At 36.2% G+C, this 17,256-nt stretch overlaps 1 protein-coding gene across 1 annotated transcript; it reads right to left on the bottom strand.

Moving 5' to 3' along the window:
• Positions 1-853: 853 nt before the first annotated feature.
• LOC124541656 lies at positions 854-17,008 on the bottom strand. The gene is made up of 7 exons (XM_047119583.1): positions 16,842-17,008; positions 13,121-13,258; positions 7,569-12,614; positions 5,612-5,778; positions 4,433-4,647; positions 2,830-3,032; positions 854-1,542 (listed from the first exon to the last, which is right to left on the bottom strand). The coding sequence occupies exons 1-7, from the start codon at positions 16,889-16,891 to the stop codon at positions 1,485-1,487; spliced, it is 5,877 nt and encodes a 1,958-aa protein (XP_046975539.1). The 5' UTR covers positions 16,892-17,008; the 3' UTR covers positions 854-1,484.
• Positions 17,009-17,256: the final 248 nt, after the last annotated feature.

The following is a 17,256-nucleotide window of genomic DNA, read 5'->3' as shown; positions in this document are numbered from 1 at the left end:
AAGAAATTGGAAATAAAAATGAAATAATACAATTTTTTTCATAGTTTTTGTAAATCATATAAAAAGGTTTCGATGAAAATTGTCAGTCAGACATTGAGAGTGGATGTAGGAAAAGTAGGTGTTTATGTAAATCCCACCTATATTTTTTTATATATAATGGAATAATGCAATTAATACTATTCTTTTTTTGAAATGTATATTTTAAAAATTTCTTTTCTGAAAGCATACCGTCTAGATTTATGAATCGTGAGTACAATCTTGAATTGAGCAGTAATATTAAGTCTTTGGATTAATAACCCGGGGCGCTGAGGCTGCACGCGATTGGTCCATCAGATAACGCTTGTGTATTGGACCCTTCTCATTGGTTACTGTAATTTGGTCGAACGTGTAGTCGGGGTAAGAAAAGGTCCGTCACCTTAAGATCTATTTTCGCGTGCACATTATGAGCGATAATCATCTTTACCGATCGAGAATGACATATTGCGTCGCAATGATTCGATGTTTAGATTCAAAAGGTACTAAGAGCTTACGACTTGATAAAGGAATAATTTTGAAAACTGACCAAGGTTTTCTTGCTCTGACTGTACATAGGATAACTTATCCCCACTCCTACCTACGTGCGTTCAAGACTCGTATCTATTATATGTATAGCCTGTTCCAAGGGCTGGAATAGAGATCATTAAACAGCTTTGATTTGACATGACTTATTCTATCGAGTAAATATATAATACCCGTTATGGATTCGTGAAAAAATAGCATTTTAAATGTTAGCGGTTTTGATATCGGAACCTTGGAAGTTACAAAGAGCTCAGTGAAATAGTTAAAACTACACGTAAAGATCCTATAATCAAAGAGGCAAGCTAACAGGAATACTATTTATACAACCTATTTTTATGTTTACGAAATTTATCACTTGTGTATAATAAAATTAATTTTAACAAAACTATTACGTCAAATAGAAAACATAATTATATATTTTTTTAAGTACGTGAATCCGAATTATCAAATTTTTCAATTGAAATAGATGAGATATGACCTTTTAGAAACGATCAAAGTGTGACGTCACATTATAAGCTATTTATTTTTTTCTAATTTATGGGTCGTGGGAAATACTTATTAAACCAAACCAAAATGGTGTACCCTATAAAAAATGAGATGTGTCCTATAGAGAAGAAGAATTAAGCGTAGACAGTTCTTTATTTCTTCTTTCCTTAAAATTTAAAGAGTTTTTATATTATTAGCCTTTCAAAAATGTTTTAATTGTTGCAATTATAAATATTTACATAAAAAATATACTATTTTTATTGGTAATTTTAGTAGTAGATACGTAAAGTTCTGCACAAGTTACAATTACACCAAACCTTTGTAACAATTTGCTTATAGAATTTATTTTTCAATTTCCTCTCATGTCACTTAAGGCGTTTTGGATTGGGACAGTCTTTGACAACTTAATAATAAATGCTAATTTTGGACGTCGTTTACGATTATAAACCAATCAAATCATCTTCCCTCGTCTTATTCTTCAAATATTTGAACACCTTCCTGAAATATAAACAATCTAGATTAATATTTTAAATGTGAACGTAAATCTGTCTGTCTGTATGTTGCTCTTTCACTACCAAACCTCTGAACCGATTTTGATGAAATATGGTATGAAGCCAACTTGAACTCCAAGTTCAACATTTTTCAACCAACATTATAAAACGCGAGAGAAGCCGTAGGGGATGACTAGTTATTAATGTATTATAACCATTCTTTAAATACGGACATACGCTCATACACGCATCATTCTAGTTCCGACGCTTGATGTTCCAATATTGTAATAATAATCATATTAAACATGCATAAATAACAATTAGATATATGTGCTTCTTAATAATAAGTGTATTGTATGTACATATGTTTGTATACATATATGTTTATTTGTACTCGTATACTGAACAAAATGTTCATATTTAATTTTTTCTTCTTGTTATTCTCTGTTTAATTTTTTCTTCAAAACTCATCTGCTATATATTTTCACTATAATGATTAAAAGTATTGTTTGAATTTGTTAATATTTAATACATGTGACCATCGTTGTTGCAGAGATTTTTTTTTGATTGTTTTATTTAATTTAATTTACACTACATCCATAGGCGCATAATTGCCCGTGTCTTTTTTACATTTTACATTAACCATTTTGGCGTTATATATTTTTACTAAAAATCAGCAGATCTTCGTTGGATTTCATTCTTGTCGTCCTCTTAGGAGACGTGACCCACACTGACTTCTTCTTTTATATTTAAAAATAATACATATATACAATATCTATAACAAATAGTATGTAGAGATATTTTTATAACAAAGAGGGCAGTGGTGTTACCGACCAGAGCAGGGCGGGCGCGTGTCTTCTTCTTTTATATTTAAAAATAATATATACAATAAAGTAAAGTAAAGTAAAGTAACAGCCTGTAAATTTCCCACTGCTGAGATAAGGTCTCCTCTTCCATTAAGGAGAGGGTTTGGAACATATTCCACCACGCTGTTCCAATGCGGGTTGGTGGAATGCACATGTGGCAGAATTTCGATGAAATTAGACACATGCAGGTTTCCTCACGATGTTTTCCTTCACCGCCGAGCACGAGATGAATTATAAACACAAATTAAGCGCATATATATAGTGGTGCTTGCCTGGATTTGAACCCGCAATCATCGGTTAAGATGCACGCGTTCTAACCACTGGGCCATCTCAGCTCTTGTCTCTCGTCAGAAATAATATATACAATATCTATAATAAATAGTATGTAGATATATTTTTATAACAAAGAGGGCAGTGGTGTCACGGACCAGAGCAGGGCGGGCGCGTGTCCCCAGTCGCGCGGCAGGCGCTCGGCGAGGCGCGCGAGGCGCGGCGGCGAGGGCGCGCGCGCGCCCGCCAGCACGGACGCGGCGCGCACGCGGCCCGCGCGCGGCCACGCCCCGCCGCCCTCCGCCACCAGCTCCACGGACAGCCGCACCTCCCACACGGCGCGCAGCGGAACGTTCGCCACCTGCGGACCATCGCATCGTACCGTAAAGTATAATTAACCTCCATGGTCGAGTGGTGTGTACACCGGTTTTCATGGGTACGCCACTCTGAGGTCCCGGGTTCGATTCTCGGCCGAGTCGATGTAGATTACCATTAGTTCTCTATGTTGTCTTGGGTCTGGGTGTTTGTGGTACCGTCGTTACTTCTGATTTCCATAACACAAGTGCTTCAGCTACTTACATTGGGATCAGAGTAATGTATGTGATGTTGTCTCATATATATATATATAATTACACCAAACCTTTGTAAAAATTTGCTTATAGAATTTATTTTTCAATTTCCTCTCATGTCACTTAAGGCGTTTTGGATTGGAACAGTCATTGAATGAAAATATAATTAAAGGGAGCCAATGGTTATAGTTGGCTAAAAATAAATAGGCAAACTAAAAATTCGATAGAGCTGGACAAAGTTTTTTAAAATAAACGAATCCTCGAAAGTATGTGCTCCGGAATTCAGTTAAATAACCCTTCAACATTACAAGTAGATTTACGAAAAGGCAAATATATGTTTCTATGAAATTATTTAAAAATTGATGAAACATGTAACGTGCGCCACAATTACGTTACAGTATACATCGTTCGTTTCCTCCACTCGAGATCTAGTCTCGCCAGTAACAACAACAACATAATGTTGTCTTAGATTTTCGCGATTTTCATCATCATCCCGACGTTTCGAGCACTTTACAAAAGAAATATTATTTAAAATTTGTACTTTAAATAGACAAATGTCACCTCAGTCTACCCGTGACCACGAACGCTGTAAAGTGCTCGAAACGTCGGGATGATTAAAATAATTAATATACGCGATTTAAATCCGTTAAAACTAGTTTTATTTAAACAACAACAACAGCCTGTAAATTTCTTAATGCTGGGTTAGGGCCTCCTCTCCCTTTGAGGAGAAGATTTCGAGCATATCACACCACGCTGCTCCAATGCGGGACGGTAAATCCACATGTGATAAAATTCCGTTGAAATTGGACACATGCAGGTTTCCTCGATGTTTTCCTTCACCGCCGAGAACGAGATGAATTATAAACACGAATTAAGCACATGAAATTCAGTGGCGCTGAACCCGCAATCATCGGTCAAAATGGAGGCGTTCCATCCACTGGGCCATCTCGCCAATAAAAAGTAGCATTCGACGCATAAGTCGGTCGCGGTCGTCGGTGACGTCACGCGCTGACCTTGAGCGTGAGGTCGCCGTCGGGCGTGACGGCGTAGGCGAGGCGGGCATAAGTCGGTCGCGGTCGTCGGTGACGTCACGCGCTGACCTTGAGCGTGAGGTCGCCGTCGGGCGTGACGGCGTAGGCGAGGCGGGCATAAGTCGGTCGTGTCGTTGGTGACGTCACGCGGGGGGGCTGACCTTGAGCGTGAGGTCGCCGTCGGGCGTGACGGCGTAGGCGAGGCGGGCGCGCGCGTCGCGCATGGCGCGCGCCCAGCGCAGCGCGACGCGGGCGAGCGCGGCGCAGCGGCGCAGCAGCGCGGGCACGTCGGCGGCGCTGCCGGCGCGCGAGCACTCGTAGCGCATCGCCTCGCCCGCCAGCCGCACGCACAGCGCCGCCAGCGGGTCGCTCTCCTCTGAAACACGAAGCGCAATAGCGAACATATAATATTTCTAAGATTGTCACTATTAAAAAAATATAAAAGAAGGACCACTGGAGGCTGTTTTTTAACGAATAAAAACGGAACGGATTTCAAAACACTATTTATCGTTCAGTGACGTCACACTTAATATACTTGTGGTCTATTCTATAGGAAGTTCTTTAAAATAAACACAAAAATAAAAATATGGCATCTTCCCTATACGAATTGTATCAAATATCTACAGTCATTATCACATCGGTAAATTGTCTGTTACAGTAAAACGGATCTGAGGCGATCCGGAGCGGACAAGTCTAGCACAGACGAATATTAAAATATTGTCCTACCTCACAGACTTGTACAGAATTTCGACCGCAAAACTCATATTGATATGAGAGAATAGCCACGGGAGGTATGGTGGACAATAGAACAGGGTTGCCAATGCCTATTCACCTAATTCCCCAAAAATCTAAGCAAAATTCCCCAAATTCGGAGAAATAAATGACCATTGATGACCACAAAGAAATAAAGGAAAAAAAATTATGTTATTTTATGTCTTTTTTGTGCTTTTCTTTTTTATGGCGTCTCTACTAGTCGTTATCGAAACTATTGTGTCTATGTGTAATCCTTTACTATATATACACAAACTAGGGGTGTCCTATATTGAAAAAGTATTTGCTAACAAATAATAGACTACAATTTCAATTTTCATACTATCAAAACAATTAGTATAATATAAATATATGAGAAAATTCCCCTCGCTTTCCCCGCATACTGACAATCCACCGATCGACTTGCAATTCCCTGCAATTTGGGGAATTCCCCACAAATTGGCCGCTGCAATAGAGATCTAATGCGGCTTTGCTAACGAGATTTTTAGACTAAATTTTATACAAATGTAACAGTTTGAGGAACGTATTCGTAAAATATATATGAAACATTGAAAGTACTCGATACCAACCTTGAACAGGGTCCACCATTACAGCGACCAGATGGGTGTCGGCGCGTACTCGCGAGCGGGACGCGTTGTGGTGCGAGTGAGCGAGACGGACAGTCAACCGGATACGGGAACGAAGGAGACGGAACATCCACACGTCGCCACCTGAAGACTCCCATTCGCACTCACGCCTTCAAAATCAACGGTACAGTATTAGATAAACACGTTATTATAAGTCGAGATAGCCCAGTGGTTAGAACGCGTGCATCTTAACCGATGATTGCGGGTTCAAACCCAGGCAAGCACCGCTGATTCATGTGCTTAATTTGTCTCTATAATTCATCACGTGCTCAGCGGTGAAGGAAAACATCGTGAGGAAACCTGCATGTGACAAATTTCATAGAAATTCTGCCACATGTGTATTCCACCAACCCGCATTGGGACAGCATGGTGGAATATGTTCCAAACCTTCTCCTCAAAGGGAGAGGAGGCCTTTAGCCTAGCAGTGGGAATTTACAGGCTGTTGTTGTTGTTGTACGTTATTATTACTTGTGCAAGCCCGTCTGGGTATGTACCACCCACTCATCAGTTATTCTACCGCCGAACAACAGTACTTGGTATTGTTGTATTCCGGTTTGAAAAGTGAGTGAGCCAGTGTAACTACAGGCACAAGGGACATAGTATATTAGTTCCCAAGGTTGGTGGCGTATTGGCGATGAAAGGAATGGTCAATGTTTCTTACAGCGCCATTGACTATGGGCGGTGATGACCACTTACCATCAGGCTCATATGCTCGTCCGCCAACCAATAGCATAAAAAAATATTGGACAACATCACATACATTACTCTGATCCCAATGTAAGTAACTAATGCACTTGTGTTATGGAAAATCAAAAGTAACGACGCCACCACGAACACCCAGACCCAAGACAACATAGAAGACCAATGAACTTTTTCTACATCGACTTGGCCGGGAATCGAACCCGATCCTTGGGGTGGCATAACCATGAGAACCTACTTCATACTTTATTGTAGTTCACTGGTAAGAAAAGTGCGTTCAAAAGATTTTGGAATGTCGAAAACAACCTGTATTGACAAGTATTGATTCCATGTATAGTAAGACACAAATTAGATGTAGCATCGGAAAATGATTTACACAACCAATAGAAATAGCTCCCTATCGCGCCATTCAACGCTATTCGTCGCTATAGATTCACGCGTCAGAGAAAGCAAGTGCATGTAAATCGACGCGTCAAATTGACGAATATATTGGGTCATATGATATTAAAAGTTATTACGTTTGTGCAAAGATCATATTCGCGTGAGAAATAAATATTGAAAATTTGGGATAGCGTACTTAATTCGGATGTGATCGGTTTTACGAATTTTGCCGATGCGACATCTAAGTTGTGTCGTACTATATATATATATAATCTTTTATTGAATAATATGCCTTATTTACCAATGTATACAAATGATTTGAGTAGGCTATTTGACAATGCGAAAAATAAATTGTGAATTATTGTAATCAGTGTATATTATGAGTTTAAAAATGGTTATTTATCAACGATACTTGAAAATAATACTTAATTTATTAAAAGATCCATAAATAAAAATGAATTTTTTCAAACGTTTGTCACGTGACACAAAACGCACCTGAATGGCCGGGCTTACGATGAAGTCACTTTCTTGTAAACTTTGCTTTTCTACTATATGTACCACAGATTAAAATACAGGAAAGTGACGTCACCGACCCCATTTGCAGCGCCATATTGTCCAAGTAGCGTTTTTGCGCTATTTAAATATGGAATTTTTAATATGATATTTTTCGGCAAATATGTACTAGAAATAAAAAAAAAACAACTTTTACTGGGTTCCTTAAAATCTACTAAATAATATAAAATGGATTTTAAAAACCAGTCAAATAGCCTATTCATGAAAGGGAAAAGTTAAAAATGTCTAAACAAATCGTGTCACTCACCCCATGAATGACAGAGTGTTGATCTTAGCGACGACATTCGCACTCGAGCTGAATTCAGCTAACAAGTTCTTAGAGCTCAAATCGTCAACGACCTCAGGCTGCCAATTAATTCGGGAAACATCGCTGCCCACCACCGTGACCGCTCGGGTTTCGACGCTGTCCGCATCTTGCCTCTCTTTCGCACTAACCGTATCCACGCTCGTCACACTCTCCGTTGTTGCAGATATCGTTTCCGTATCCAAGGTAACCGACGGACTCTCTATAGCAGGTGCGTGTTTATTTTCAAGATCCATTTGCGTTATCCTGTAACACTCCGATATCAATTGTTGAACAGTTATCAGGTCCTCTGGCCTCGAGCTGTTTCTTTTCCTCGGCGATTTCGTTTTAACGGGACTATTTTCTATATTGAACTGATCTTTGCTTTTCATGTGCGGACTATTCGATATTTTCTGCATCTTGCTAACTGGTTTCGGAGTTGTATCCACATTCGGTCGAATCGATTTGTTCTTGTCTTGTTTGGTTGGGCTATAGCTGCGTTTTCTCGTGGTCGAATTTTCATTGTCCCTTTCGAAGTCATCGCTGTCCGGGTCGACATTTTGTATCTGAGCTTCATCTGTATCCATGTTGTAAATAACTTTAAGGGAAGATCTCTGTTCGTCGTCTGAAGAGATTAAATCAACTTTCAAATCGAACGCAGATTGAGCCAGTGCATCATCCACCAGTGTTAGGGACGAATTCGATTGTAGGAGTTCTTGATTAACTTTCATAGCGATAACTGTGTTCACTTCTGTATGTTTCACGTCCGTACCTATGCCTTCTGTTGATCGATTGACAGATAGAGGTTTACTAACATTTGACCCCATACTGATAGATTCGCTTGTTTTATCACCACAAGCCTCCGCAGGTTGTGATGTGGATTGGTTACGACTCAAACGACTTTCAACGTTATAGTGCATCGATACACTCGCAACTTCCGATTTCCTATTTTTATTTGTTTCAGCCGAATCATCATCCTTAGAAATACTTTTAGATAACGGGTTATATCTGTGAACTTTCGTACATTCAGTCTGAGTTAATAGTATATTGTTTAATGGATTGTGATGATCGAATAGAATAACGGGTCCAGTACGCGAATGATGGGTTATCAGAGTATTCATTTTTGTTTCTATTTTTGGTATTCTATTTTCGTTATTTAACAGATTTCTTTCCAGGGGTATATTTGATGGTGGCGGATTAAAAATTTGCTTTAAAGTTTCAGACACGGATTCTTTACTCTTAGCTATCTCTGTGACGATGGATTGATTGGACTTTACATTATCAAGTGATTCCGCAGTGGACAGTAATTCCACATCCATATCTATCTGACTCGACGTTATGAGGCTCGCTTGTATCTGTGTACTGCACGTTGAAGGTGATTTCTTTATTTTATGTATTTCAGGCGTTTCGTAGGGCAGAACATCTGCCATTGGCTTTACTAAATCGTGCATCAGAGCCTTTATGCCATCTGAGACGTCTTTCAAATAAGTCGGTATAACTCTTGCTTTATCTTCCTTCATATAAGCTGTTTCACCAAACGCTGTTTTCTTTAGCGGTGATATTTCTACGTTTGCATTCGAATTGTTATCGTCGATTGATTCATCCTCGAATTGTAAGGTTTTGACAACTTCTGTACTCATTCGTACTGATTTCTTTGGCGATTTATCGCTTCGGATGTCTTCCTCTGATTGATTATCTTCGTGAGGTGACTCGTGCGTGTCCTCTGTACTTCCGCTTTCGTCCATTTCAAATCGTGACTGTTGCAACGCGGCTTGAGCCATTGAAATATTATTTAGCAAATCTTCTCGACTAAACGCGATTGATTGCCTCTTTGGAACGAAACTTAAACGCGCCAACTTGCTTTTGTTCAGTAAATTTTCGGAGCTTTTTACATCTATCGAGCCTAATGTTTTATTCTTTCCCTCATCAGATTGTCCGTCTGTAAAATCTGATAGCATTTCCAGCAACTCGGCAGTATCGTCTGCATTTTGAAACGATTTCTTGCCTCTTGTGACGATAGATTTATCAAAGTCTTCAATACTCTTTCGGAGATCTGAGCTGATAACTTTTTCATAATGTCTGTTTAACGATTTTGTTTTTAGTTCATCGACCTTTTGTTTCAAATAGGAACCCTCTTCAGATTCTTCTATATCGTGCGATTGTAGCTGTGAGGATGGTTTTTGAAAGTCACTGCTCATTTCATCATCATTTTTACTATTCACTGTTTCCCCAATATGTTCTATATTGATATCATCACCACTGTCTTTCGTTATCAAAAATAGACTGTCACTTGTTTGTTTCTCAACCTCTGGTGATTTCTGTTCGTTTTCACTTAACACTTTCATTTCAATGTTATCGACGTCATTTAACGACGCACACGACATATCTAATAACTCACTAAGAATAGACTTTTTGAGCTTAGACTTTTGTTCAAGAGATACAACGTTCGATTCCTGCGTTCGAATTGGCAGTATTTCTATTTCCTTCAAGCTTTCTCTTTCTATGAGTCCCTCTTCGTTCTGGAAATCCTTTCTAAAGCTGTATGTATTAGATTTATCACTGGAATGCTCTTCTATTGCACTGCGATTTACTGTAAGATCATGTTTGATAGAATCATTTTTATTGAAGGAACTATTCGATATTTCTTTTATATCTTCTACAGGAGAGTTACTATGATTGATTTCGTTTATCACAGTTGCGTTATGTTCTGCATTCTGATATATCATAATATCTTGATTGACGGATGCATTGTTATCTCTGAATATGCTCTTATCAGAATCAATTTCAGATTTGTGCGGAAAATCATTATGAATATTCAATATTTCGGTCGGTATTGGCTTCGTTAGTGATAAATTACTTAAATCGTTGTTATGAAATTTAGATTCTTGTAACAGTCTCGATATGTTACCTAATGCATCCAATGTTATATCTTTACTTTCTGTTTTATTTACATCTGGCACATCAGCCTCTTTGTTTAACGGTTCTGTTTTACCCTGTTCGTCAGCTGATAACAGTATATTAGTAGGCAATGCACGTGTTATAGAGATATCATTATCACATGAAGTCGTTTCCATATCGTTCTCATGCACGTTCGATTGTAAAATATTCGTAGGCATAACTTTCGTAAATGAAATTTCAGCTTGATCGCCGTAAAGTGTAACTTCACTCTTTGGAATACTTTTATCAGTGTTTAGTTCTTGTATAGCTTCAGAAATTGTTTCAGTATCGAAAACTGATATTTTTTCGAGATTTTCTTTTGTTTTATCATCTATTTTCGATGCGTTTACATCGGGAACGTTATTTTTACTACTGAATATGATATTAGAAGGAATAGCTTGGGTGATAGATACATTTCCTGCATCCTCTTCGTAGACAATCGTTTTCCTCTTATCAATGTTACCCTTTTTGGTGAAAACGGCACCATCGGAGACGACCTGCGTTGTTTCAATATCTGCATCTAGATTATTATCGTAGTATACTGTTTTACCTAGATCATTTTTCTTCGTTTCATTGATGATTATATTACAAGGTATCGCCTGAGTTATTGATAGATTAGTCAAATCATTCTTAGTGCTTTCGATATTTTCTACTTTACACGAAATAATGTTCTGCGGAATCGCTTGCGTAACTGACATCTCTAAATCGTCTTGAAAATATACTGTTTTATCCTGAGACGGTTTTGTTTTATCATTCAAAATTAAATTCGAGGGTAGTGCGCGTGTAAACGATATATCACCGTCATCATAGACAGTACTCTTTCTCTTCTCTACCACACTTCTATTACCATTAATTATATTCGTCGGAACAGCTTGTGTTATTGATAGATTCGTCAAATCATTTTCGTACAGTATTGTCTTTCTCTTTTCTTCTTTATGGATTATTACCTTAGCTGGCACAGCTTGAGTGATCGATATGTTACCCATATCATCTTCAAATACGATCGTTTTCCGTTTCGGTACATCTATTTTGTTATCAACTGATTGCGTTATCGACAAATCGAAATCGTTGTATATAACTGTTTTCTTTTCTTGTACATTATCTTTAGGAACGTTGTAACTTTGATTTGCCATCATTGAACCGTCTTGATTGAAATTGGGTAAATCATCATTCATATTCAAAACTATTGTTTTTCTCTTCGGAGTCACATTGTTTGGAGTTTGTGTATTGTTCGAAGTATTCTGACTCTCTGGATCTGGTACCTTCTTCTTTTCCGATTGGACTGTTAGTTTTTTCCCATCAAACACCAAAACTTCATCAGAAACTTCATTGACAGCGAAGTTTAGTGATTCTTTCGGCGTCGTATATGGATTCATTACTATATTTTCTTTATCCACCACCCAATCTTCGTTTACATTCGACGTATTCGTTTTCACAACCTCTTGAACTTTTGGACTTTGGATTGTATCAGTGATGGACATATCACAATCATCACTTCTAACACCAACACTAGTCATATTTAGATCAATTTCGATATATTCTGACAGATCCCTACCTCTAGACGGACCCTGACAGACAACATTAGACGGATTCGATCGTTCTAAATCGCGTTGCATCTCATCTAAATCATCACACTTGCTGTTACCTAACGGTTGTAGATTCGAAAAATTTATATTAATCTGATTCGACATTTCATTCATCACCGGTATACTTAGATCATCTCCAAATACTTTGCTATGGTGATCAGTGAACGAACTTAGATCGAAATTTTGTACAGGAGCAGTCAGCTTCCTATCGTCACCGGTACATTCGAGTGCGGCTAGCTGCTGAGTTAAATTGACATTATTTAGTGACGTTTGAAACTCCTGAAGCACTGTATTCGTTTGCAGAGTACCACCGATGTCTACAACCTCGACTTCCTCAAACTGCTGATCGAATATTCTCTTCCCGATGTGACCTATGACCTGACGGCCAGCGTTCGCTGCTGATTCGTTGCCAGACGATTCCAATGATTTATTATGCTCTTCGTAGAAGTTCTTCCAAGTCGTCGTTGCTTCATTCGTTACAAATTCACTGTAATTAATAAAATATATTACAATTATTATTCAAAATTTTCAATCCTTGTACAGACTGTTAATTAAAAAAAAATAAGTGCTCGGCGATGAAGGATCAAGGCGATGAAAAACATCATGAGGAAACCTGCATGTGTCTAATTTCATCGAAATTCTGCCACATGTGCATTCCACCAAACCGCATTGGAACAGTGTGGTGGCATATGTTCCAAACCCTCTCCTTAACGGAAGAGGAGGCCTTATCCCAGCAGTGGGAAATTTACAGGCTGTTGCTATATTGAATAGTTACATTCTATAGCAATTAGGGATTGAATCAAAAGTATTCGGTGCAAATCGGAAAAAACCGAAAGAAAGAAATATAAGTGCTTACATTATAAATCTACGTATCCATCTTAAATCTACCTTTGTTTCATGTTTTGAGGCTAGAAGACTATAATCTAAAAGATGGGTGGTCACCCAAACCTGTATCCTACAGGCACATTTATTGCAATATGATAGTAATCTTACGCAACGCCGGTGCGCCGTGAGAAGCTAACACGCCGACTCTTCGCGGTATCCGTGGGCGTGGCTACGTTGAATTCCAGCTCCGAAAATGGCGTCCGCGGCGGCCGCTGGCTTTTTAGTATAGATGATCTGCGTTTCCTACTGTAAAGCGGAACATTTGTTAACAATATGACTACTACTTACTTACTTGGTGGTAGAGCTTTGCGCTAGCCCGTTTGGGTAAGTACCACCCACTCATCAGTTATTCTTCCGCCAAATAACAGTACTCAGTATTTTTGTGTTCCGGTTTGAAGGGCGAGTGAGCCAGTGTAACTACAGACACAAGGGACATAACATCTTAGTTCCCAAGGTTGGGCACATTGGCGATGTAAAGAATAGTTCTTACAGCGTCATTGTCTATGGTGATGGTGACCACTTACCATCAGGTGGCTCATATGCTTGTCCGCCAAACTATACCATAAAAAAAAACATTGAGTCGAGCTGATATGGCTCAATCTTACCCAATCAATGCAGGTTCAAACCGAGACAAGGACCACACAATCTTGGCATAAACAACATGAAATAAACTGGTAACTACACTTCAAATAGTTGTTACATGATGATTCAAATGTGCTTGCAAAAGCCTACTTGAATAATATATATTAGTATATTTTGATTTTTTTTATTTCGAATTAGCGTTTTCCCTGTGTGTAAACCACATATGTTCGCTTGGTGGTAGGCTTTTATGCATACCCTAGGCTGAGTATCACCCACATTACATCCATAAACAGCAGTACTCAGCAATGTTTAAGCGTGAGTGAGCTAGTGTAACTACAGGCACTAGGGGCATAACATCTTAGTTACCATAGTTGGTGGAGCAGTTGTAATGTAAGGAAAATATTTCTTACAGTGCCATCTATGGCTGCTTGTAACTCACTATCATGGCCCATTTCCCCGTTTCTACCAGTAAAACTAATAAATGTTAACACCTCTACAATTTTTACATATTGCAAATCAAAATATTTCTTCATCACACTTTATTGGTGATTGTTAAAAAAATCTACAGCTTTTCCAGAAATAAATACCTCAGAATCATTCAATTACCACGAAGAACCAAAACAAAATAAATGGCACTCTTTATTTTTTCAAAGAAGCATCAAGTATTAAAAATGGAATTACTTTAATTATATTTCTGTAAATGGCAATTATTTCATTTCCAACTTGAGTTGTCATCATAGAAGTTACAAGTTTTATAATATTACTTAATTAAAATAAAATAAAATTAAAATTTAAGCTTTGATTCAAATGGCATAACAAGATATGAAATGGCATAATAAGAAAAAAATCAAAAGAATCGATAAAGAATGTTTGTGTGCTTAAGGATACTACCACTAACACTAATGAATTTCTAGTTGTCAGCACACCTTGGGAATTAGATGATCACCTCCAGGCTATTTCAAATAACAAAAATATATTCATACTATTATTAAAAATATATATTGTACATGTAAAATGATACCGCTGAGTTTCTTTCACTGGTTCTTCTAAGGTCTGAGGTGTTAAATTCCAAGCCGGTGGTTGATTATTGACTACCAATGAGAAAGTATAATCACTTCTATTTTAAATAAAGATTTTTGATCTTGACTTGATTTTGACTATGAGCAATTTTAAAGGGTCAATAGGGTCTACAATATGATATGATCCCATTTATACTATATTGGAAGAAATTTACATATTCCAGGTTTTTAAAGATTAATTTTGTAGTTCCTTAATGGATTTAAGCTTATTTTGTTTATAAATTTTAATTTTATTTTTTACTAAATTTTATTTCAATTATCCTTGCAGTATGTTTTAATTAAATTAGTAAGAATGTTTAAAAAATTGTTTAGGAATTAGTGTAGATATAAGTGAATTGGTGTATACTGTAATGCTTATATTTTTAAAAACATTATTATTATTATATGTTACGATAGCTGCCCTAAGTTAAACAAATAAATAAAGAAGTTTAATTTGTACTCATTTCTAATTTTATCGTTACATCTTATTAGTTTGATGATCATTTTAACATGTAATTTTTTTTAATTTTGTTTTAATATTGTATCTACTATTGGTTGTCCGAGTGAAAATAAAATACCAATTAATAAAAATAAATGAACCATCAATGAGTTTCTACCAATCATATAGATTGTGTGTGTCGTAGATAAAAGAGATTAAGATACATTTTAGGCAACACAGTAGATAGTTCATACTGCAGCATTGAATTATATCTAAATATTCTATATAAACTTTATTGTGAGATTTCTTTGATATTATGCATTAAAAATAAATAGTGAGTCTATACTGAGATAAATTAAATTATTTACTATTGGACAAAAATTATTTTTATTGTTTCATAATTTCTTTTAATACGATCCAAAATAAATCTTTCTATATTCCAGCCAAATTCGATGTGGAATGTTTAATAACAAAGCGTTGCTTAGCAACCAACGTCAGGCAGATGCTCAAAACATTTTTAGAAATATGTACAACAATTATTTTTGATGTAAATAAAAATTAAAATTGATGATTAATAATAGAATATTTAAGACAAAGGACTAAGCGCATTCTTGGTTGTATATTATATAATTATAATACTTATGATCATCTGGAATAATGTAGATCTCAAAAATAATACCTCCAATTTTAAAATGATATCAGTCGCGAATTGTAAGCAAAGTTAACAACAAAACAAACATTATGGTGGGCCTATAATGCAACAAAATTACGTAGTTACGTTTCGTTTAACTTTATATGCGTTAAAAAAATATTTTTTTAAATTAATTAAAATGTAACCGCAATAAAATTGATATATATTAGAAGATATTCTAAATATATGTGGTTGAAACATTGATTGTAGTGCTATATTTAGGCTAGCCAAAACAAGATGTCTTTTTTTAATCTGTGTGTAATGAAAAGTTGTGTGCAATGTTAACATTCTTAACCTGTTATGGTTATACTACCATTATAATATGACCAAAAATATACACCACCAATTACGAAGAGCCTGTATCACTATTATATACCTTCCTAAATCTGCCAATTGCTTAAAAAACACTCCAAATGTTACAAACCTGCGATTTCTTTACGTCAGTGTTAAAATATAGGGTTGTTAGTTTTGTAGTAATATTATAGTGGTAATTAAAAATTTTTAAACTTTTATTTTAAACTAATTTTCATATAAATTATTTATTGACTGGGTAAATAAAATTTTTGGATACTGTATTAATTAAATTTTTTGTGTTTAAACAGGAAATTATATTATAATGAATATAGTTGTAATTATAATAATTATTATTTTTTATTCAGAGTGTATCAACCCTAATTATGATGACTCAAGGTTTGTTTACTAAAATTCCAGATCGAATGTGGCTGGAGTATAAACTAGTTATTTATACTAGAATGTAAACATACATTTTTCTTAAATTAATAACAAAAGTAATATAGCATTTCAAACTTTTAAATGTTAAACTAAAATTGAAGATTTTACGTGTTCAATAGATCATAATAGATTATTATTTGCTCTTTTATCGTCTTTGAAATTAAAGTAAGAACTCATATTGTATTAGTTGATAGGAAATGAAGTAACAGGTCGTCTTTGAAATTAAAGTAAAGACTTATATTATATCAATTGATAATAAATGAAATAACAGGAAGCTTTTACTCAATTCGTAACAAAACTCCTTTGTAGTAATAATTTCAGACTTACGTAGCCGCTGCCCCCTCTGCAGTCTTTAATGATGCCCCGGTATCATCCATTTTGGATAAATAATATTTTTCACCTCACAATATTATTGTTATCATAATAAATATTCAATTTAATAAGTGTAAATAATACAAATACGTAATGATAGCGATTTTTCAAAGCAAAACACAAACGGTTACTGTTCAAATTTGGCATTGACTTTCAAACTGACATTACAGATAAAATATCGTTTCGATAAAATTAGTAATAATCTGTTGTAAAATAGTGAATAATATTATTACGGTTGTTTTTTATAAGTAGTCTTAAAAATCTTTTCACTTAAAGATTTACACGATTATTTAAATTTATTTATTTTAGAATTATACTTATATTGATAGAAGATATAGTAAATAAATTATTAATAAAAAGATATATAAGA

The sequence above is a fragment of the Vanessa cardui genome, chromosome 28 (genome assembly GCF_905220365.1).
Source record: "Vanessa cardui chromosome 28, ilVanCard2.1, whole genome shotgun sequence".
Classification (NCBI taxonomy): Eukaryota; Metazoa; Arthropoda; class Insecta; order Lepidoptera; family Nymphalidae; genus Vanessa; species Vanessa cardui.
This window is presented reverse-complemented; position numbering and strand designations above follow the sequence as displayed.

Coding starts and splice junctions, on each gene's coding strand:
- LOC124541656 (XM_047119583.1), bottom strand. CDS start 16,891: ATGGATGATACCGGGGCATCATTAAAGACTGCAGAGGGGGCAGCGGCT. Junction 13,259..16,841: donor GCAGAGGGGGCAGCGGCTAC/GTAAGTCTGAAA, acceptor TCCGCTTTACAG/TAGGAAACGCAGATCATCTA. Junction 1,543..2,829: donor CACGCGCCCGCCCTGCTCTG/GTCCGTGACACC, acceptor TTTATATTTCAG/GAAGGTGTTCAAATATTTGA.